This window comes from Natrix helvetica (assembly GCF_964273705.1).
Source record: "Natrix helvetica genome assembly, chromosome: 5".
In the NCBI taxonomy this organism is placed as follows: Eukaryota; Metazoa; Chordata; class Lepidosauria; order Squamata; family Natricidae; genus Natrix; species Natrix helvetica.
The window spans coordinates 152,116,559-152,140,558 of NC_138551.1; the positions used below are offsets into that span (position 1 = coordinate 152,116,559).

General features: G+C 48.5%; 1 protein-coding gene across 2 annotated transcripts in view; it reads left to right on the forward strand.

Moving 5' to 3' along the window:
• EPHB2 (EPH receptor B2) overlaps positions 1 to 24,000 on the forward strand; it is a 58,138-nt gene that overhangs the window by 8,610 nt on the left and 25,528 nt on the right. For both annotated transcript variants that reach the window (XM_081955093.1, XM_081955094.1), the window contains exons 2-5: positions 3,612 to 3,676; positions 6,891 to 7,575; positions 18,781 to 18,936; positions 20,293 to 20,628. In XM_081955093.1, the coding sequence (XP_081811219.1) occupies positions 3,620 to 3,676; positions 6,891 to 7,575; positions 18,781 to 18,936; positions 20,293 to 20,628 (1,234 nt within the window). In that variant the 5' untranslated portion in view covers positions 3,612 to 3,619. The remainder of the gene's footprint in view (positions 1 to 3,611; positions 3,677 to 6,890; positions 7,576 to 18,780; positions 18,937 to 20,292; positions 20,629 to 24,000) is intronic.

The window sequence follows — 24,000 nt, forward strand, 5'->3', positions numbered from 1 at the left end:
ATTAACAAGGATTAAAAATCTGGCGATGGGTCAGGGGAAATTCCTGTAACCCTCAACCACAAGGAAGTGCAAAATTTACTAAGCTAAGTGAGACATTTCTTTGGTGGATTTTGCCTCACCTACGACGTTTCTCGCCACGTTGGCTAAGCGAATCGCCGCAGGGATTAAACCCGCCACACGCTCTTCCCCCTGCTCGTCCAAAGGTCGCAAAAAGGGGATTGTGTCATAACCCCGGGGACGCTGCCCTGCCCCCCCCCCCCCCGTCGTAAACCCTAGTCCCTTTGCAAGCATTCGAGTTTGGAACATGCAATGTTTCAAGGGTCGTAACTAGCAAAACAGCGATCCTAAAACACATTTTTCAGGGGGCTGTTGTAAACTCAGAACGGTCGTTAAACGAGCTATCCCTGTACGGTGTGTAAGGGCATCAAATTTGTCGCTTGTGATGTATTAGGGATTTTAGAAGTCCATCTTCAGCAGATTTCTCTATTCTGGTGGAAGAAAATTCAAGCAATTATGAGAAATTGTATTTTAGGGCTGGTCGAAGATTTGTCCCGCAGCCAAAAAAAAATTTAGGGGGGGAAAAGTAGATAAATCTGGAGCCATCGAGTCCAAGAGAAAGAGGGGCCTGGGGCAGGCCTGGCTCCACGCAAAATATTTGAAAACACATTAGCAGAAGAAGTCTATTTATCTGCCAAAAGTTGGAGAAAGAAAGAAAGAGTCATCCCAGACAATGGTGATTTCTTTTCCTCCCTGGAATATTTGCCAGCATTTCCATTTCAGCTGGCTGGAAATCCCATTAAGTAATTGGTTTTTTTTTTTAAAAAAAAGCAATAATTTAATTCATCTTCCAAGAGACCAAAGATGCTACAGTGTTGTAACACAGAACATAATACAGCTTAGTATTTCTATCCCCTTTCTACTTGGAATAGGCATGCTAGTTTGGTCGCACGATGTAAAAAGGATATCGAGATTCTGGAGAGAGGATGATTAAGGATAAAACATACGAAGAACGGTTGCAGGAATTGGGGATGTCTAGTTGAATGAAAAGAAGGACCAGGGGAGACAGGATAGCAGTCTTCCAATATCTCAGGGTTGCCCTAAAGAAGAGGGAGTCAAGCTATTCTCCAAGGCACCTGAGGGCAGGACAAGAAGCAATGGGTGGAAACTAATCAAGGAGAGAAGCAACTTAGAACTGAGGAGAAACTTCCTGACAGTTAGAACAATGAATCAGTGGAACAGAAGTTGCCTCCAGAAGTTGTGAATGCCCCAACACTGGAAGTTTTTAAGAAGATGTTGGATAGCCATTTGTCTGAATGGTATAGAGTTTCCTGCCTAGGCAGGGGGTTGGACTAGAAGACCTCCAAGGATCCTTCCAACTCTGTTATTCTTCCTTCCTTCCTTCCTTCCTTCCTTCCTTCCTTCCTTCCTTCCTTCCTTCCTTCCTTCCTTCCTTCTCCATCACTGAAGGTTTTTAAGAAGAGAGAGGACAGCTAGTTGTCTGGAACGGTATAAAGTCTCCTGCTTGAGCAGTGGGTTGGACTAGAAGACCTCCAAGGTCCCTCCCAACTCTGTTATTCTTCCTTCCTTCCTTCCTTCCTTCCTTCCTTCCTTCCTTCCTTCCTTCCTTCCTTCCTTCTCCATCACTGGAGGTTTTTAAGAAGAGAGAGGACAGCCAGTTGTCTGGAACGGTATAAGGTCTCCTGCTTGAGCAGGGGGTTGGACTAGAAGACCTCCAAGGTCCCTTCCAACCCTGTTATTCTTCCTTCCTTCCTTCCTTCCTTCCTTCCTTCCTTCCTTCCTTCCTTCCTTCCTTCCTTCTTTCCTTCTCCATCACTGGAGGTTTTTAAGAAGAGAGAGGACAGCCAGTTGTCTGGAACGGTATAAGGTCTCCTGCTTGAGCAGGGGGTTGGACTAGAAGACCTCCAAGGTCCCTTCCAACTCTGCAATTCTAATTCTAACAATTCAGCCTTTTGCAATTGACTGATGGGTGGTCTTTTTCCTGTCCTTGCCAAGGGGGCTGACGAGGGGCTTCGGGTTGCTTCAGGATTGCAGTCAAGCCCCCTGGGACATACCCACTGCCCGGTTAGTCCTCGTAAGTCGAGGACTAACCGGGTTTCGGCTCTGCATAGTTCCAGCCCAGCGGTGGGTCTCAGCCGGCATTACTCCCAGCTTGTTCGTGTGTGAGATGGAGGCGCAGTTCAATGGAAATTGTTCTACGCGCAGAACTAAAAATAAAGATGGCGGCGGTGGTGACTGGCGAACCGGTACGTGGGGCGTGGCCAGCCTGGGTCGTTGCCAGTTGTGCGACCCAGGCCGGCATTTCACCACTGGTTCGGCCGAACTGGGCCTAACCGGTAGGAACCTGTCTCTGTCCCAGTCCGACTTGCACACGGGCAAGGCGCTGCCTTAAGCAGGAGTTCTAGTGCTATTGCTCGATTTAACCGAGAGGCAGCCAGGTCGAGCTGCTACGACTGGCCGGCCAGCGCAGGCCCCCGTTTTGCTTCCCCAAATCGGGGCAGGGAAGAACCGCCTCGCACCACCGGCTCCCTCCGGAGAGATGCCCCTGGTGCGAAAGACACCAGAAGAGGTCGAGCCCTCCGGTGCGTTGACCTGGAATGAGCCGTTTTCTGATTGGCGGATTTATTTATTAAAGAGATCTCTATCTTGCACATCAAAATCCCAATTTGCTTCCGGCAGGAGACCTTTGCAAGCAGAAAGTGGCAAAAATAGCATCGTTGGGTGACATATCCGCTCGAAATCTATTTAAGATTATTTTATTTCGAAAACAATGACCACAAAACGAGCGGAGGAAATGCAGGTCAGAAAATGCGGATTTCCAAAGCGTCTCCTTCATTGCAAACCTGGAGAGTACGCACAAGTCGATTTGGCCCAAACAGGGGGTCCTTGACTTATAACGGTTCATCTAGTGACCGAAGTGATCACCTCACACTCCGGAGGCCATGAGTTCAATCCTAGGTAGAGGCAAATATTTCTCTTTCTGGGCACAAGGGGAATATATTCCGTCGAATAAAACTCCGCATCGACAACAGGAAGGGCAGAAGGCCAGTAAAGCACTCGGCTCCATTCAACTGCGACTGCAAGGGATTATGGGGGTCGTTAAAAGAAGACGATGATGATTTAGTGACCGAAGTTATAACAGCACCGAAAATAAAGTGATTTAGGATTATTTTTCACCCTTATGACCATTGTGGCATTCCTAAGATCCATTGATTTACCTTTGGGTGCTTGACAACCGACTCACATTCATGACGGTCTTAGAGTCCCCCCCGGGGTCCCCCTTTTGCGACCTTCTGACGGCGGGGGAAGCCCGATTCACATAACAACTGTGTTACTCGTTTCACAACCAGGGCGATTCACCTAACAAACGTGGCCAGGAACGTCGTAAAACGGGGCAAAGCTCCGTTTAACCCACGTCTCCCTTAGCAGCATCGGGGGGGATTGTGGTCGTAAGTCCGAGGACTCCCTGCATTCAGGACTTTCAACATTTCGGTCGCTGAGCAAAGCATCCTTTTGCCTTTAGAAAGTGTGCAAAGGGGGAGCAATCACGCAACTAACCAGGTTTGTTGTCGCTGTTGTTGTTTTGCCTGCAGAGACGTTGATGGATTCCACCACAGCGACAGCTGAGCTTGGCTGGACGGTGCACCCAGTTTTAGGGGTGAGTTTGGGTTGGGGGGCAGCAAAATTTAAGGGGGGGGGGGTTTGCTTGGGCTTGGCTTGGGGGCATCTTGGGATCCAGGCTTCAGAAAACAAAGGCTGCTTGGCGGGTGGGGGAGGGGGAAGGGAAATGTTTTGGGATCCATTTAGTTTGGGGATCAACTTTCCAGAGATGAAGATTCGGTTTTGGGAGAAAGCAAAATTGCAAAGAGGTTCAACAATCCATTTGAGTGGTAAATTCTTTTTCTCCTTCCTTCCTTCCTTCCTTCCTTCCTTCCTTCCTTCCTTCCTTCCTTCCTTCCTTCCTTCCTTCCTTCTCATCCAACTTCCCTCCCTCCCTCTCCTTCTTTGCCTCCTTCCTTCCCTCCCTCTTGTTCAATCCTTTCCCTCCCTCCCCATCTATTCTTTCTTTTTCTTCCTTCCTTCCTTTTTTCTCTTCCTTCCTTCCTCCCCTCCCTCTCTCTTCTTCTTTGCCTCCATCCTTCCTTCCCTTTTCTCCCTTCCTCCCTCTTGCCCAATCCTTTCCCTCCCTCTATTCTTCTTCCTTCCTTCCTTTTCTTCCTCCCCTCCAATCCTCCCAACCCTTCTCTTCTCCTTCTCTTTCCTTCCTCTTCCTCCTCATTCTTCCCCTCTCTCCTTCTTGTTTAATCCTTTCTCTCCCTCCCTTGCTACCCATCTATTTATTTTCTTTCTTTCTTTCTTTCTTTCTTTCTTTCTTTCTTTCTTTCTTTCTTCTTGTCTTCCTCCCTCCCCTACCTCTCTCTTCTTCTTTGCCTCCTTCCTCCCTTCTCTTTTCACCCTCCCTCCCTCTTGTCCCATCCTTTCCCTCCCTCTATTCTTCTTCCTTCCTTTTCTTCCTCACCTCCCATCCAATCCTCTCCTCTCTTCTCCTTCTCCTCTTTCCCCCCTTCCTCTTCTTCTTCCTCCTCATTCTTCTCCTTCCTTCCTTCCTTCCCTCCCTCCCTACCTCTTGTTCAATACCTTCCCTCCCTCCCCATCTATTCTTTCTTTCTTTTTTCTTCCTTCCTTCCTTCCTCCTCCTCTCCCCTCCAATCCTCCTCTCCCTATTCTTTTTCCTTCCTTCCTTCCTTTTTTTATCCCCTTCCCTCCAATCCTCTCCTCCTCTTCTCTTCTCCTCCTTTCTTCCTTTTCCTCCTCATTCTTCTTCTCCCTTCCTCCCTCCTTTCTTCCCTTTCTCCTTGCCTCTTTTCCTTCCTCCCTTCCTCCTTTCTTCCCTCCCTCTTTCCCTCCCTCCCTTCCTTCCTTTCCCTCCTTTCTTCCCTCCTTCCTTCTCTCCCTCCTCCCTTCCTGAGCTCTTGGCACACCTGTGCTGCGCCATCCACCAGCAGGCAGACAAGAGGAGAAAACACGCCCGCATAGAAATCTGTGTAATTTTGTGTGCCTTAAACAACTCTCCCCCCCCAACCTCACAAACCAATTGCGAAGCCCCCTCCCCGAAAACCTACAAGGAGAGGTGGGGGGGGGAGGGACTTGAAAAAGGCAGCAATCACCGTTCTTCACTGCTCCCTTTTTATTTATTTTTAAATTGCATCACGGAAAAAGGAGAAGGAAAAAAAACACCCTCTTGGCAATTTTCTCCCGGAATGCCATAAACTCCTGGAATTATTCCGATATGGCTGACAGCGCTAATGAATGCAATTAGTTGATTAATTAACTTTGCAGCAGATTTCAAAAAAGACGGTGCTTCGAGGAGGTGGGGGTCTCCGTGAGAGAAGGGTGCAAGGGAAATCAGGTTGGGAAGGAATCCCATATATATATATAATTCCCCGAGAGTATGGAGATATTCGCACCGAAAACACGGCCCGTGTGAATTTAGGACAAGTTGTGTTTCTCTCCAGAAAGCGGCTGGATTGCTTGAAGCCGAGGGATCATTCATCCCTGTTTGATGATTTTTCCACCTCTTAACTTTGTCCCCGAGGGGATCCAAAGGATCCCAGCAACTGAATCCCTAGGAATCAAATAGGCCTGGATGGATTGCACCATTTTGAGGCGTGAGAATCAACATGTCAAAATATACCCCCCCCCCTCTCCAATGGTTTTTAAAATGCTGGCGATCTGAAATGCAAATGAAATAACAGAAATAACAGAGCTGGAAGGGACCTTGGAGGTCTTCTAGTCTGACCCCCTGCTCAAGCAGGAGAGACTTTCAGAATAACACAGCTGGAAGGGACCTTGGAGGTCTTCTAGTCTAACCCCCTGCTCAAGCAGGAAAGACTTTCAAAATAACAGAGCTGGAAGAGACCTTGAAGGTCTTCTATTCCAACCCCCTGCTCAAACAGGAGACACTTTCAGAATAATAGAGTTGGAAGGGACCTTGGAGGTCTTCTAGTCTGACCCCATGCTCAAGCAGGAGACACTTTCAGAATAACAGAGCTGAAAGGGACCTTGGAGGTCTTCTATTCCGACCCCCTGCTCAAGCAGGAGACACCTTCAGAATAACAGAGTTGGAAGGAACCTTGGAGGTCTTCTAGTCTGACCCCCTGCTCAAGCAGGAGACACTTTCAGAATAACACAGCTGGAAGGGACCTTGGAGGTCTTCTAGTCTGACCCCCCGCTCAAGCAGGAGAGACTTTCAAAATAACAGAGCTGGAAGGGACCTTGGAGGTCTTCTAGTCTGACCCCCTGCTCAAGCAGGAAACCCTAGATCATCCCAGACAAAAGGGTGTCCAATCTCTTTTTGAAAACCTCCAGTGATGGAACATTCACAACTTCTGGTGGCAAGCTGTTCCACTGGTTAATTGTCCTCACTCTTAGGAAGTTTCTCCTTAAATTCCAGGTTGCTTCTCTCCTTGATGAGTTTCCATCCATTGTTTCTTGTCCTGCCTTCAGGTGCTTTGGAGAATAGCTTGACTCCCTCTTCTTTGGGGCAGCCTCTCCAATACTGGAAAACTGCTTTCATGTCGCCCCTGGTCCTTCTTTTTTCGAGGCTAGCCATACCCATATCCTCGACTTATGACAGTTCGCTTAGAGATGATTTTCCGTTGGGGGAAAAAAAAAGAAACCGGGGATCGTATTTCACATGACGTCGTCTTGAATAAACGAAAAAGACGACAATTTTGTGAGCTGAAACACGGTTTTCCAAGCCCCAGATTTAGCCCTCGTTCCAGGGGAGGGGCACATGTGCTTTGTAGTCTTGGCGGAGACCCCCAGGGGTGTGTTTATCCCTCTCTCTCTTTCTCTACCCCCCTCTGCAGTGGGAGGAAGTGAGCGGCTACGATGAGAACATGAATACCATCCGGACGTACCAAGTTTGCAACGTCTTCGAATCCAGCCAGAACAACTGGCTACGGACTAAATACATCCGCCGGAGAGGAGCCCACCGTATTCACGTGGAGATGAAGTTCTCCGTCCGCGATTGTAGCAGCATTCCCAACGTGCCGGGATCTTGCAAGGAGACCTTCAACCTCTACTACTATGAGTCGGAATTTGACGCCGCGACGAAGAGCTTCCCCAGCTGGATGGAGACTCCTTGGGCCAAAGTGGACACCATCGCGGCCGACGAGAGTTTCTCCCAGGTGGACCTGGGCGGACGGGTCATGAAGATCAACACCGAAGTCCGGAGTTTCGGTCCCGTCTCCAAAAATGGATTTTACTTGGCCTTCCAAGATTACGGGGGTTGCATGTCCTTGATTGCCGTCCGGGTCTTTTACCGCAAGTGCCTACGGGTGATCCAAAACGGCGCCATCTTCCAAGAGACGCTGTCCGGCGCGGAGAGCACCTCCCTGGTGGCGGCCAGAGGCACGTGCATTCCCAACGCCGAGGAGGTGGACGTGCCGATCAAATTGTACTGCAACGGGGACGGCGAGTGGCTGGTGCCCATCGGACGCTGCATGTGCAAATCCGGTTACGAATCGGTGGAGAACGGCACCGTCTGCAGGGGTGAGTGAAGGCTCGCGGGAGGAGGGTTGAGGCCACTTGGGGAAGGGGGCCGGGAATCGAGCGGAACAGATTTTGCGAAGGAGCGATGTAATGGCCTGTGCGAATGGCCTTGGGGGAGAGGAGGAAGAGCTGCGGAACAGAGAACGGTCGGATAAGAGGCAGCTGAGCCCAGAGAAGGAAAAAGGGGCGTGGGAAGCATCTCAGGAGGGACCCTCCCTAGTTTCTTGGGCAGTAAAGAGGACGGGGGAGAGAGAGGAACTTTTAGACTTGGTGCTTAATGGTCTATGAGAAAGAGGAGACAGGAGGAAGAGATGCAGACTAGACAATAATCAGATAAGAGGCAACTGAGCCCAGAGATGGAAAAAGGGGCATGGGAAGCATCTCAGGAGGGACCCTGCCTAGTTTCTTGGCCTGTAAAGGGAAGGGGAGGGGAGAGGGACTTTCAGATTTTCAAGATTCTGGTGCTTAATGGTTTATATGGCAATGATGGTTGCAGTGTCCTGAGGTTACGGGACAACAGATAGATAGATAGATAGATAGATAGATAGATGATAGATAGATAGATAGATAGATAGATAGATAGATAGATAGATAGATAGATAGATAGATGATGGTAGGTACTAAGTAGATAGATTAGCATGCAAATGGATAGATAAGTAGATGGATGATAGACAGACAGACAGGTAGAGATGTAGAGGTAGATGGATACATGATAGATGGCTGAATAGATAAGTAGATAGATAGATAGATAGATAGATAGATAGATAGATGGATGGATGGATGGATGGATGGATGGATGGATGGATGGACGGACGGACGGACGGACGGACGGACGGACGGACGGACAGACAAACAGACAGACAAGTAGACAGGTAGACAGTAGATAGGTAGATGGTTGATAAATGGATGGATGGATGGATGGACAGACAGACAAGTAGACAGGTAGATAGGTAGATGGCAGATGATAGATAGATAGACAGACAGATAGACAAACAGACAGACAGACAGTGGATAGGTAGATAGTAGATGATAGATAGATAGATAGATAGATAGATAGATAGATAGATAGATGGATGGATGGATGGATGGATGGATGGATGGATGGATGGATGGATGGATGGACAGAAAAGTAGACAGGTAGATAGGTAGATGGCAGATGATAGATAGATAGACAGACAGATAGACAAACAGACAGACAGACAGACAGTGGATAGGTAGATAGTTGATAGATAGATAGATAGATAGATAGATAGATAGATAGATAGATAGACGGATGGACAGACAAGTAGACAGGTAGATAGGTAGATGGCAGATGATAGATAGATAGATAGACAGATAGATAGATAGATAGACAGACAGACAGACAGACAGACAGACAGACAAGTAGACAGACAAGTAGACAGGTAGACAGTAGAATAAGTAGATGGTTGATAGATAGATGGATGGATGGATGGATGGATGGATGGATGGATGGTTGGGTAGGTAGGTAGGTAAGTAGGTGGCTGAATAGACGGACAGACAGACAGACTTGGCCAAAATCACTTCAGTCCGTAGATGGAGCTAAACCAGCATTGTCCCTATCTCCTTGCAAGGCTCTGGCCACTACACCACCCTGCCCCTCGCTTCCCTGAGTCAGAAGAAGGTAACAGGCGAGCGGGATGCCACCGTCCAAGTTCAGCCCCGAGATTTGGGAAGGAGGCATAACCGAGACGGAATTTGTACGCAGCCCTGCTTACAACTCCCAGGGGAGGAGAGGAGGCCGTTCCCTGTGCATATGTGTCTGTGTGCACCCCTCCCTCATCCCTCTGCCAATCTCCCCCTCCCTCCCTCCCTCCCTCCCTCCCTCCCCAGGCGTCTGAAGGCGCCGGCACAGGCGCGTTGGGGTCCCAGCGAGCGAGATCCAGCGCCTTTAATTAAAGACAATTATTGCTTTCAAACGCTTCTCTTTGACTCACAAGGCTTGTTTGCAAACAGACAGCTGTGGGGGCTTTTGTGTCCTTGGTGCAACGCCCCCCCTCCCTCCCTCCCTCCCTCGCCCGCCCTGCCAAGCAGCTCCTGTTCCTGGCACCCTCCTTCAAGCAGACAGCATGGTGTTATCAATCATGTTACTCATCACTGGTAACACTACCGACAATCAAAAATAAGCTGATTAAGGAAACAGAAGAAGGGCATCGAAATTACATGAGAGATTTTATAAGCAATGAGTTGCTAAGAGGAGTCCATACAAAGTTGATGAAGGAGATGATTAGAGGACTGACACCACAAATGGCAGAAGACATGAGACTGTTTTGCTACTGGAAAGATACAGGTTGATAGATGGAAGTGTAGAATTTAAACTTAGTGAAATTTAGTGACAATTGATATAGTCAAATAAATAATTGATAATGATAATAATGTATACATTGTGTAGTGTTATGATAAGTAATAATTGGATATGAATATTGAGTGGTACCCATGAAAGGAAGATTAGAAATCCTTTTGGATTATATATAATGGTTACTAAAAAAAGAATTAAGTTAGATTCAGTTAAGTCTTGATTATTAGGGGGGGGAATGATATGATGCAGAATATAGTCAAATAATGGAGGGATAATGATAACAATGTATATATATATATGTATGGGTACAACGTAAGGAAATGGATGTAAATTGTAAACAGTGATTTGGAAAGGAGGATTAGAAAACTTTGTTATTAAATATGGATGTTTAGCTAGAATAGGACATAAGGATTCAGTGTTATTGGAGGATTTTAAAAACAGTAAATGAAATGCCAGTATGTGGTTATGTATTAAATCTTGGTATATATTTATGATGAAGGACGTTTAAACAATTCTAGTCAAATGAAAATGGAGGTATGATGATGGTAACATGTATAAATATATCTGAGTTAAAATACTTGAGTTAATATGAATTATGCTTGATGACTGTGGAAGAGATGCAGGAAAGTCTTTTGTAACCAACTGATACACTTTCTACAGTATGTAAAGAAGGAGGATTCTTTGTGTCGTGTTTGTTTTGAAAATTAAAAATAAAAAAATATTTTTAAAAAAGCAGACACCATGGGTGCAAATCTTGCAACCCAGAAAGCTTGGGGCAGAGGGATGGGCAGAGGCAGAGGGGGGGAGGGTATATGCCAGGTTTGGCAAAATAAGTTCCTTTGAGAAAGATGCCCCTGCTTTACCCACCCACCCCCTTAGTTGGCATGCGGGGTGGGAAGGGGGTCGCCACACCGCCTTTCCACAGGACCACTGAGGGAAACCTTGGTTTGCGAGAGGAAAAGCAAGATGGGCACCTTTAAATGCAAAGGAGAGACAGAGACAGACAAAGACACACACACACACACACACACACACACACAGAGAGAAGGAGGGGGGGAGAGAGAGAGAGGCAGAAGGAGACAGAGACAGACAGAGGGAGAGTGAAAGTGACACAGAGAGAGAGACAGAAGGAGAGACAGAGAGAGAGGGAGACAGAAGGAGACAGAGAGAAGGGGAGAGAGAGACACAGAGAGAGAGAGACAGAAGGAAAGAGAGAGAAAGACAGAGAAAGAGAGACAGAGAGAGACAGACAGAAAGAGGGGGGGAGAGAGAGTGACAGAGAAAGAGACAGAAGACAGAGACAGGAGAGAGAGACAGAAGGGGGGGAGAGAGAGAGACAGATAGATAGAGAGACATAAGGAGACAGAGAGAGAAGGGGAGAGAGAGACAGAGAGAGAGGGACAGAAGGAGACAGAGAGACAGATAGAGAGAGAGACATAAGGAGACAAAGAGAGAAGGGGAGAGAGAGACACACAGAGAGAGACAGGAGAGAGAGAGAGAGAGACAGAGAAAGAGAGAGACAGACAGAAAGAGGTGGAGAGAGAGAGAGAGAGACAGAGAAAGAGACAGAAGACAGAGACAGAAGGAGAGAGAGAGACAGAAGGGGGAGAAAGAGAGACAGATGGATAGAGAGACATAAGGAGACAGAGAGAGAAAGGGAGAGAGAGACAGAGAGAGAGAGACAGAAGGAGAGAGAGAAAGACAGACAGAGAGAGAGAGAGACAGGAGAGAGAGAAGGAGAGAGCGAGACAGACAGAAAGAAAGAGTGTGTGACAGAGAGGGAGAAAGAGAGAGGATTTTTTTTTACGATTTTTCTTGGCACAGCTGTTAAGTGAATCATGGCCGTTGTTAAATAAGCAAGCTGGTTGTTAAGTGAGCCCAGTTTCCCCATGGGCTTGGCTTGTCGGAAAATCATCCAATGGGAATCACATGAAACCCCCCCTCTCGGGGACATGGCGGCTGTCGTAAATACGAATCAGTTGCCAAACGTTTGAATTTTAATCACAGGAATGCTGAAACGGTTGTCGGTGTGAAAACTGGACCTAAGTCGCTTTGTGTTTTTTTTTAGCGACGTTGTAACTTCAAACGGTCGCAAAACGAACTGTTGTAAGTGGGGGACGAGCTGTAGCTGGGTTAGTTTTGAGTTCAGGATATCCTGCAGAGCCGGAAGAAAAGGGTTAACTGGGGATGTTGCCCCAGTTTTAATCTCCAAAGCCCCTGGGAAGATGACGAGAAGGTAAGGTGTCAGCGAGGCAGTTGTCGGTTACAACAACCACAAAAATCCACAAAAAAGAATGCAGGGAATGACTCACAAGTGATAAATAAATATTCCGAGAACTGGAGTTAGAGAAGAAAGAGAGAAAGAGAGAGAGGGGAGGGGGAGAGAAATACAGGGAAAGAAAGAAAAAAAGAAGGAAGGAAGGACAGAAGAGGGAAGGAGGGAGGGAGGGAGGAAAGGAAGGAAGGAAGGGAAAGGAAGGATGGAAGAGGGAGGGAGGGAGGACAGAAGAGGAAGGGAGGGAGGAAGGATAGAAGAGGGAGGGAGGAAGGACAGAAGAGGGAGGGAGGAAGGAAAGGAAGGATGGAAGAGGGACGAATGGACAGAAGAGGAAGGGAGGGAGGAAGGACAGAAGAGGGAGGGAGGGAGGAAGGACAGAAGAGGGAGGGAGGAAGGAAAGGAAGGATGGAAGAGGGACGAATGGAGGACAGAAGAGGAAGGGAGGGAGGAAGGACAGAAGAGGGAGGGAGGAAGGAAAGGAAGGATGGAAGAGGGACGAATGGAGGACAGAAGAGGAAGGGAGGGAGGAAGGACAGAAGAGGGAGGGAGGGAGGAAGGACAGAAGAGGGAGGGAGGAAGGAAAGGAAGGATGGAAGAGGGACGAATGGAGGACAGAAGAGGAAGGGAGGGAGGAAGGACAGAAGAGGGAGGGAGGGAGGAAGGACAGAAGAGAGAGGGAGGAAGGAAAGGAAGGATGGAAGAGGGAGGGAGGAAAGAAGGAAGGGAGGGAGGAAAGGAAGTGAAGGAAGAGGGTGGGTGGGAGAGAGAGAGGGAGGCAACAAAATACATTCCAAGTGGCAATAGTTATTCTAAGCGGAAGGAAGGAAGGAAGGAAGGAAGGAAGGAAGGAAGGAAGGGGAAGATAGGAAGGAAGGAAAGAAAACAAAACAATGGATGGCTAGAAAGTAGATACTGTAGATGATAGAAGATAGATGATAGAGAGAGACAGAAAGAAAGAAAGGGAGGGAGGGATGAGGAAAGAGGAGGAGGAAGGAAGGAAAAAAGGGAGGGAGAGGGAGGGAGGGAGGAGAGAAGGAAGTAGAAAAAAGGAGAAGAGGAGAGGGAAGAGGAAGGGGATTAAATGATTGGAACTATTTATTATTTGTTGTTTTGCTTTTTCATTGTTTTTGTTTGGTAATTAAAGCTTTTCCTTAGTAATAGAGATGCCAATGGAATTGATTGGTTGATTGGTTGGTTGATTGGCAGACTGATTGACTGGGCACCATTGAGTCAAGCTACGTTTCTCTGGCAGAGGGTGTTCAAACTACGTTTCTCCTTTCCATGGGATCTAACCACGTTTCTCTTTCGGAGGGTGTTCAAACTGCTTTCCTGCTTTCCATGGGGTCAAGCCACGTTTCTCTTTCACAGAAGATTACGCTACATTTCTCCTTTTAAGAGGGGATCAAGCCACGTTTCTCCTTTCGAAGGGCTCAAGCTACGTTTCTCTTTTCCTCACTGTTTTTTTGGGGGACGGAGGGTGTTTTTTTTTTCTTTAATTTCATTTTTCGGAAGCTTATCCCAGGATACGCCAATAACTGGGCGCCCTTTGCACCCCGGGGGCGCTCCAAGAAATGGGGCAGGGGATTGCTTTAACCATTGCACGCTCTCCAGATTACAGCCACACACACACACACACACACACACACACACCGGCTCCCGCCTGCATCCACACCCCCATTGCATACAAAGCGACCCGGGGTTTACGGGGCCCTTAGCCCTGATTGGCTAAGCCAGGGATGAGCAGGCTGCTCCCAGGGTCCCAGAGCCCCCCCCCCCTGCCGCCCCCCCCTCCCGAGGTGGAGGAGGGGCCGTTGTGGGAGATGAAAAGCTTTGCAAAGCTCCCGGGTGAGGGTGAGATTTGGGCTTTTGTCTGGTGTGGTTGTGTGTGTGTGTGTGTGTGTGTGTGTGTGTTTTCCCCCTTCTTTTTCCTGCAGCCGTGAGGAAGTTGGTGTCTCTGCTTCCAAAGCCCCCGTTGGGCTCCGAGCCCGTTGCCATGGAAACCGCTTTTGGCAGCTGGAAGCCGTGCCCGGCTGGCGTGGCTGGATGGATGGCAGCAAGCTCCTGTGGCCAAGGATCAATCCATCCATCCATCAATCAGACACAGAGCCGGAAGGGACCTTGGAGGTCTTCTAGTCCAACCCCGTGCTCAAGCAGGAGGCCCCAGACCATTTCAATCCATCAATCCATCAGTATAGAGCTGGAAGGGACCTTGGAGGTCTTCTAGTCCAACCTTCTGCTCAAGAAGGAGACCCTAGACCATTTCAATCCATCAATCAATCAGAATAGAGCTGGAAGGGAACTCGGAGGTCTTCTAGTCCAACCTTCTGCTCAAGTAGGAGACCTTAGACCATTTCAATCCATCAATTAATCAAAATAGAGCTGAAAGGGACCTTGGAGGTCTTCTAGTCCAACCCCCTGCTCAAGCAGGAGGCCCCAGACCATTTCAATCCATCAATCCATCAGAATAGAGCTGGAAGGGAACTCGGAGGTCTTCTAGTCCAACCTTCTGCTCAAGAAGGAGACCTTAGACCATTTTAATCCATCAATCAATCAGAATAGAGCTGGAAGGGACCTTGGAGGTCTTCTAGTACAACCCCCTATAGTCTCTTCTTTAAAACTTCCACAACTTTAGGTGGCAAGCTGTTCCACTGATTAATTGTCTTCACTATCAGGAAATGTCTCCTTAGTTCTAAGTTGCTTCTCTCCTTGATGAGTTTCCATCTGTTGCTTCCTCTCCTGCCTTCTGGTGCTTTGGGGAATAGGGGACCCCCACTTCTTTGGGGCAGCCCCTCCAATATTAAAACACTCCTCCCATTCCCCCCTCCCTCCCTTCTTTTCACTAGATGGGTTGAGATCGAGGCCTCAACCCAACTCTGGCTAAAATCTGCCCTCTTTGAGCTAAGCAGCTGGAGCTAAGCGAGGGATTTCCTGGAGCCATCCAAATCCCTCTCTTGGTTTTCAATTTCAGCGGGGGTCCTCAGCCCGGCCGCCCACCCCCTGCATGGATTAAGATAGACCCAAAAAAGATGCGGTGGCTCAGGGGCTAAGACGCCGAGCTTGTCGATCAGAAAAGGTCGGCAGTTTGGCGGTTCGAATCCCCAGCGCTTTCCCCCTGTTGATAGAAAGCTAGCCAAGAAGGGATTGGCCAAAGCAGAGGTTGTGAATGCTCCCAACGCTGGAGGTTTTAAGAAGAGATTGGATAACCATTTGTCTGAAGGGGTCTAGGGTCTCCTGCCTGAGCAAGAGGTTGGACTAGATGACCTCCAAGGTCCCTTCCAGCTCTATTCCGGTGGATTGATGGATTAAAATGGTCTAGGGTCTCCTGCTTGAGCAGAGGGTTGGATTAGATGATCTCCAAGGTCCCTTCCAGCTCTATTGCGATGGATTGATAGATTGATTAACGTAGCATCTCCTGCTTGAGCAGAGGGTTGGACTAGAAGACCTCCAAGGTCCCTTCCAGCTCTATTGTAATTGATTGATTGATTGAAATGGTCTAGGGTCTCCTGCTTGAGCAGAGGGTTGGACTAGATGACCTTCAAGGTCCCTTCCAGCTCTATTCCGATGGATTGATTAATGAAAATGGTCTAGGGTCTCCTGCTTGAGCAGAAGGTTGGACTAGAAGACCTCCAAGGTCCCTTCCAGCTCTATTCTGATTGATGGATGGATTGAAATGGTCTAGGGTCTCCTGCTTGAGTAGAAGGTTGGACTAGAAGACCTCCAAGGTCCCTTCCAGCTCTATTGTGATGGACGGATTGATTGATTGATGTAGTATCTCCTGCTTAAGCAGAGGGTTGGACTAGAAGACCTCCAAGGTCCCTTCCAGCTCTATTCTGATTGATGGATGGATTGAAATGGTCTAGGGTCTCCTGCTTGAGCAGAAGGTTGGACTAGAAGACCTCCAAGGTCCCTTCCAGCTCTATTGTGATGGACGGATTGATTGATTGATGTAGTATCTCCTGCTTGAGCAGAGGGTTGGACTAGAAGACCTCCAAGGTCCCTTCCAGCTCTATTGCGACGGATTGATTGATTGAAATGGTCTAGGGTCTCCTGCTTGAGCAGAGGGTTGGACTAGATGACCTCCAAGGTCCCTTCCAACTCTGTTGTTCTATTCTAAGAGGGTGGGCCTGGGGGGCTTGCACTGCATAAGACGGACCCCACAAAAGCCCAAAAGCTGTTTTCCAACCCCCTCCCCCACACCCTTACCTTACCGACACACACACACACACACACAAATACACACACAGCAATTTTCCCAAACCAAAGCGACAAATATTTCACAAAGGGTCGGGAAGCGACGTTAACAAGCAGCTAATTAGCACCGCCAATTTTTTATATTTTTTTTTGACAAGCCCCGTGTCAGAGCCTTTAATTAGTCTCGCATTCTGTTTTAATCAACGGTTTCCATCACGGTTTTAATTTAATTTCTGGATCAAAATGCCAAGCGCAGTTTGGGCGGGCCGGGAAGCCAGGTCAGGGATCTGTCTCTGTAAACTCGGTGCCTTTCACATCTGGATCTTTTTTTTGGGGGGGTGTGGGATCTCCCCATCCAAATATCAAGGTCCCCGCCTTCCCCACCCCCACCCCAGTCTTAATTTTTGGGAGGCTGTTCCGACTCATGCTTCACAACTCAACGGGAGCAAAAGAAAGAAAAGGAGAAGGAGAGAGAAGGAGAAAGAGAAGGAGAAAGAAGGAAAAAAGAGGAGAAGGAGAGAGAGAGAAGGAGAAGGAGCAAAAGGAGGAGGAGGAGGAGGAGAGAGAAGGAAAGAGAAGGAGAAGAGAGAGAGAAGGAGAAGGAGCAAAAAAGGAGGAGGAGAGAGGCGAAGAAGAAAAAGGAGAAGGATAGAGAGAAGGAGAAGGAAAGAGAAAGACAGAGAGAAGGAGAGAGGAGGAGAAAGAGAATGGGTGAAGGAGAAAGAGGAGAGAGAAGGAGAAAAGGGGAAGGAGGAGAGAGGAGAGAGAAGGAGCAAAAGAAGGAAAAGGAGAAGGAAACAGAAGGAGCGAGAAGAAGAAAGAAAGAGAAGAAGGAGACAGAGAGAGAGAAGGAGAGAGGAGGAGGAGGAGAATGAAAAAGAGAAGGAGAAAAAAGGAGGAAGAAAAGGAGAGAGATGTTGGGGGCCCTTGGTGCTCTCTGAGCTCAGTGGATTTCTTACAGACCTTTCATGACCCAACTAGGGAACATCATCAGTGCTAGAAGGGAGTAGAGCTTGCAAACGGAGGAGAAGGAGAAAGAAGAAGAAGGAGAAAACTCATTTAGCCTCTCTCTCCTCCTCCCTTCCTTAATCTGGACTTTCTCTGCCTTTCACAATATGAGAGTCAGCTAACCCAGTCAGCTGTTCCCCCTTTTGTTCTTCTGAAGACCACAGATAAGATAATCTTAGTTTCACCCCCAGTCCTAACCAGCAGAGTAAGCTCTGAGTAAACTGGGAGAAATGCCATTTCCCCCACCCTGCTTTGATGTCTGTCTCCCTTCGGAGTTTTTATGGATGCCTCAGTCCCCATAGGAGTAACCAGGCTGCTGCCGAGGGAGGTTTCTGGGAATGGGGTAGGAGGGGAGATAAAAATGGGGAGGGGGCTTCCAAGCAGTGGCTTGACATTCCCCCCTGGTGAGCGAGGGGAGGGGGGCTCTGCGAGGCAGAGGGAGGAAAGGGGCTTTTTTGCAGGAAAACCCCCAACTGCCTGCCAAACATCCTGGAATGGCCGAAGGAAGACCCCAGACCCTTTTGCAAAAGATCAGGAGTGCCTGGAAGGAACTAAATATCCCCTTTTTTTAAAATAGGGAAGAGATTTGGGGGACAGGAAATCCAACTCAGCAGAAACAGGGCTCACTTTTTCTCTCCCCCTCCCCAAATTATGATCCCCGGGTGTGGGAAGGCCTGCACAAACTGGGACCATCAGATTCACACTGCCCCCTCCTCCCGAAAGAATCACCAGGGTGTTTCTGAACCTTGGGAATTTTCAGAGGTGTGGACTTCAGCTCCCAGAATTCTTCAGTGTGGGACTTCAGTTCCCAGAATTCTCCAGGGTGGGACTTCAACTCCCAGAATTCTCCAGGGTGGGACTTCAACTCCCAGAATTCCCCAGGGTGGGACTTCAACTCCCAGAATTCCCCAGGGTGGGACTTCAACTCCCAGAATTCTCCAGGGTGGGACTTCAACTCCCAGAATTCTCCAGGGTGGGACTTCAACTCCCAGAATTCTCCAGGGTGGGACTTCAACTCCCAGAATTCTCCAGGGTGGGACTTCAACTCCCAGAATTCTCCAGGGTGGGACTTCAACTCCCAGAATTCTCCAGGGTGGGACTTCAACTCCCAGAATTCCCCAGGGTGGGACTTCAACTCCCAGAATTCTCCAGGGTGGGACTTCAACTCCCAGAATTCTCCAGGGTGGGACTTCAACTCCCAGAATTCCCCAGGGTGGGACTTCAACTCCCAGAATTCTCCAGGGTGGGACTTCAACTCCCAGAATTCTCCAGGGTGGGACTTCAACTCCCAGAATTCCGCAGTTAGTTCGATGCATTGGGTAGAGGAGCCGGCACCCCGAATCTCTCCCCTTCCTCTTTTTAAATGCACCCACCCACCCAATTGGTCTCACTCTCTCTCTTTCCTATCCAGGCTGCCCTTCTGGGACCTTCAAAGCTAACCAGGGGGACGAGAGCTGCATCCACTGTCCGATCAATAGCCGGACGACGTCCGAAGGAGCCACCAACTGCGTCTGCCGGAGCAGCTATTACCGCGCCGACTCGGACCCTCTGGAGATGCCCTGCACCAGTACGTCCCTCCCACCAGGTGGCAGAGAGGAGGGGGCGGACAGATAAAAACCCTGGGCCCCAGATCATCAGATTCTTACAGATTAACCAAGTTGGAAGGGACCTTGGAGGTCATCTAGTCCAACCCCCTGCTTAAGCAGGAGACCTCTAAGCCATTTCAATCAATCAATCAATCAGAATAGAACTGGAAGGGACTTTGGAGGTGTTCTAATCCAACCCTCTGCTCAAGCAGGAGACACTTTCAGAGTAATAGAACTAGAAGGGACTTTGGAGGTCTTCTAGTCCCCCTGCTCAAGCAGGAGACTCTGGACCATTTCAATCAATCAATCAATCAATCAATCAATCAGAATAGAGCTGGAAGGGACCTTGAAGGTCTTCTACTCCAACCCCCTGCTCAGGCAAGAGACCCTAGACCATTTCAATCAATCAATCAATCAATCGTAATAGAACTGGTAGGGACCTTGGAGGTCTTCTAGTCCAACCCCCTTCTCAAGCAGGAGACTCTGGACCATTTCAATCAATCAATCAATCAATCAATCAATCAGAATAGAGCTGGAAGGGCCCCCTAAGGTCTTCTACTCCAACCCCCTCCTCAAGCAGGAGACCCTAGGCCATTTCAATCAATCAATCAATCAGAAAGAACTGGAAGGGACCTTGGAGGTCTTCTAGTCCAACCCGCTGCTTTAACAGGAGACCCTGGACCATTTCAACCAGTCAATCAATGTAAATTGTTCTTCATGCAGGCACAGTCACTAAAATCCCAAGCTGGAGACCCTACATGGTTTCTAACAAACGTCAGTCTAATCTCTTCTTGGAAGCCTCCAGATCAGAAAAGTTTCATTCCCTTAAGCTAGGCTTATCCGATTCTCCTCAATCTCACCAGCCAGGTTTCCCATTGAACGGAGTCCTTGATTTACGGCCATTCATTTAGTGTCCGGCACTAAACGGGCACAGGGGAAAAAAGGGACTTGTGGTTGCTTCACATTTGACTGTTGCAGCGTCAAAATTTGGACCCTGGGCAATCGGCTCATAATCGTCACGGTCATTGCCCCATTGAGTTGGGTGGGAACTCAGAGGTCATCTAGTCCAACCCATCTCCAGATCGCTGCCCAGAGGCCAGCGAGGCCCAACAATCATGTAACCTAACTTCTGCCTTCCTCTTTTCTTTTGATTACCTGGTAGCCATTCCTTCAAACCTTCCCGCCTGCCCGAGACAATCATTGCCCCATTGAGTTGGGTGGGAACTCGGAGGTCATCTAGTCCAACCCATCTCCAGACCTCTGCCCTCAGGCCAGCGAGGCGCAACACTCATGTAACCTAACTTCTGCTTCCCTCTTTTATCTCGTTCCCCTGGCAGCCATTCCTTCAGCCCCGCAGGCCGTCATCTCCAGCGTGAACGAGACCTCCCTGATGCTGGAGTGGAGCCCTCCTCGAGATTCGGGGGGCCGCGAGGATCTGGTTTACAACATCATCTGCAAGAGCTGCGGCTCGGGGCGAAGAGCCTGCACCCGCTGCGGGGACAACGTCCAGTTCACGCCGCGCCAGCTGGGCCTAACCGAGCCGCGGGTTTACATCAACGACCTCTTAGCCCACACGCAGTACACCTTCGAGATCCAGGCGGTGAACGGGGTCACGGACCAGAGTCCTTTCTCGCCTCACTTTGCCTCCGTCAACATCACCACCAACCAAGCGGGTAAGAGGTTAACGCTCGCTTGGCTGCGGTTTTCTAAAGTTTTCTTTTCTTTCTTTCTTTCTTTCTTTCTTTCTTTCTTTCTTTCTTTCTTTCTTTCTTTCTTTCTTCTTTTTTTCTTTTTTCTTTTTTCTTTTCTTTCTTTCTTTCTTTCTTTCTTTCTTTCTTTCTTTCTTCCTTTCTTTCTTTCTTCTTTTTTCTTTTTTCCTTTTTTCTTTTTTCTTTTTTCTTTTTTCTTTTCTTTCTTTCTTTCTTTCTTTCTTTCTTTCTTCTTTTTTCTTTTTTCCTTTTTTCTTTTTTCTTTTTTCTTTTTTCTTTTCTTTCTTTCTTTCTTTCTTTCTTTCTTTTTTTCTATCTTCCTTCCTTCTTTCTATCTTCCTTCTTTCTACCTTCCTTCCTTCCTTCCTTCCTTCCTTCTTTCTTTCTTTCTTTCTTTCTTTCTTTCTTTCTTTCTTTCTTTCTATGTTCCTTCCTTCCTTCTTTCTCCCTTCCTTCTTTCTATCTATCTATTTTTCTTTCTTTTTCTTCCTTCCTTCTTTCTATCTTCCTCCAAGGTCCCTTCCAGCTCTTCTCTCATTAATTGACTGATTGGTTGATTGATTGACTGATTGGTTGATTGATTGGTTGGTTGATTGGTTGATTGGTTGGTTGATTGATTGGATGGTTGGTTGGTTGATTGGTTGGTTGGTTGATTGGTTGATTGATTGGTTGATTGATTGGTTGATTGGTTGGTTGGTTGATTGGTTGATTGATTGGTTGATTGATTGGTTGATTGATTGGTTGATTGACTGGTTGATTGGTTGATTGATTGGCTGATTGGTTGATTGATTGGTTGATTGGTTGATTGACATGATCTAGGGTCTCCTGCCTGAGCAGGGGGATGAGCTAGAAGTCCTCCAAGGCCCCTTCCATACCCTATTATAGCAGGTCTGCATATCGGTGCAAGGGACCCCAGATCGCTTAAGGTGTGTGTGAAGGGGGGGGCTGCCTTGCCTGGATGGGGGGGGAGGAAGCACTCGGCTCCTCCCCGACTTGGTTTCCCTCCCCCCACCTGCTCCCCCATCTCGCCTGTTGCAATTAAGCGACGCTTGTGTGAGTTTATTGCAGCAGCTGTGAACATCGTCACCTTCGAAGCTGAGAAGAAGGAGAGGGGGGGAGTGTGCACTTTTGTGCGTAGCAGGAGGCACAAACAGTGCAACCCCCCTACACACACACACACACACACGCACACAAACACAGCCCCCTCCTCATTTTCCCCACGTGCTCCGAGCTGGCTCAGCCTTATTATCCTGGTAGCTGCAAAGCCCCTTCCCCTGTTGTGATGTATCTATTCATTAGACCTAAACAGTAACTGTCGGCTTGCTAATTCCCCCATAATTAGGGAGGCCGCATCCCCGGGCCATTCCCTCCGCTGCCTTCCTGCTCCTCATTAGGGGGCTGCTGCAAAGAGAAGCCGGGGAAGAGGGAAATGACAAAAATAAAAATCATAAAGATTCCTGGGGTTTGCAAAAACAAGACTAAAGGAAACACGAAACGGTCAGCCCAGGAAGAAAAAACAAACAAACCAACGAATGTTAATTCTTTCTGGGTGTAGAAAGGCTCAGAATATGGAATGACGGCATTGGAAGGGACCTGGGAGGCCTTCTAGTCCAACCCTCTGCTCAAGCAGGAGACCCTAGACCATTTCAATCAATCAATCAATCAATGAGAATAGAGCTGGAAGGGACCTTGGAGGCCTTCTAGTCCAACCCCCTGCTCTAACAGGAAACCCCAGACCATTCCAATCAATCAATCAGAATAGAGCTGGAAGGGCGCCTTGGAGGCCTTCTAGTCCACCCCCTGCTCAAGCAGGAGACCCTGGACCATTTCAATCCATCAGTCAATCAGAATAGAGATGGAAGGTACCTTGGAGGTCTTCTAGCCCAACCCCCTGCTCAAGCAGGAGACCCTAGAACATTTCAATCAATCAATCATTCAATCAACCAGAATAGAGCTGGCAGGGACCTTGGAGGTCTTCTAGTCTGGCCCACTGCTCAAGCAGGAGACCTAAACCATTTCAATCAATCAATCAATCAATCAGAATAGAGCTGGAAGGTACCTTGGAGGTCTTCTAGTCCAACCCTCTGCTCAATCAGGAGACCCTGTAACTATTCTGGACAAATGTCGGTCCAGTCTCTTTTTGGAAACCCTGGAGGCAAATTATGCTACCGATTAATTAATCTCAGATTATATAATTATGGAATGACAAGGTTGGGGGGGACCTTGGAGGTCTTCTAGTCCAGCCCTCTGCTCAAATGTTCCAGTCACCTTGTCCAATCTCTTCCTGAAAGTCTCCAGTGATGGCACAGCTATTCCGAAGGAGTCATTTTCTTAATATCAATATGAAGAAATATTAATATTAAAGGTGCCATTGAAAGAAGCAAGTTATTCCAAGCAATTGGCTTCCTGCCCTTCGACCCAACCTTACCCAGAATTCCTCTGCTGGACGACACGGTTTCCTTCTCCAAGGGCAAAGTTGCGGGTCCCAAGTTGTGGTCACGTGACATCCCTCTTAACGACTGAAATGGCAGAAAAGGTCGTCACGTCGGGTACGGCCACGTGAGACCTCCTTTCACCCACCCCCACCCCGTTTTGCGGTCGTCAGCCGAGGACTTTCTATAATGCTATCCTTCTATCATTTCTATAAGCGGGTCAGACTAGATGACCTACAAGGCCCCTTCCAACTCTGTTTGGGGCCGTGACAGGCCTGGATCGCTGCCAGTTCTATGCCTTCCCAGACCCTCGACCAACCCTCCCCCCGTAATTTTTCCCGTGCCACCTTCCCACATTTCTGACTTGATCTCCGACGGTAATTGAAAATAGCAAAATTCCCACTCGGTCTCTCAGCGGTAACCTGACGCTGGGGGAAGAGAACTTCTGAATGGAGGTTGGAAGAGGGGGGGGGAGAGGAGACCCCCCTCCCCAAAACACAGCTTCCCACCCCCCTGCTTCCCTCGTCTCATTCCTAACTCTTGGAGACCCCTATTTGGGTGCTGGCCCCCATCGGGCGAGGGGATTAAGGCGAACCAAGAAGCTCAAGCTCCTTTGATGAATCCAGGGAGGGGGTGTCTTCTTTTGAAAAAAAAAGAGGGGGGTCCCGAGTTTTAGTCTGCAGAATTGGCAGCTGACACCAGACAGGCAGAGAGGAGGAGGGGGCACGGGGGGGTGTTGTCTGGATGGATTGAACTTGGCAAGGTTTCAGGAAACGAGATCGTGGCAGTTAGGCTGGCTGGCATTTGTCCGGGGGTCCTTCCTGGCCTATCACAGTCGTGCCCACCTCCCTTCCTCTTCATCCTCACCTCCCCCCCCTCACGCTCCCCACCCAGGAAGAGAGAA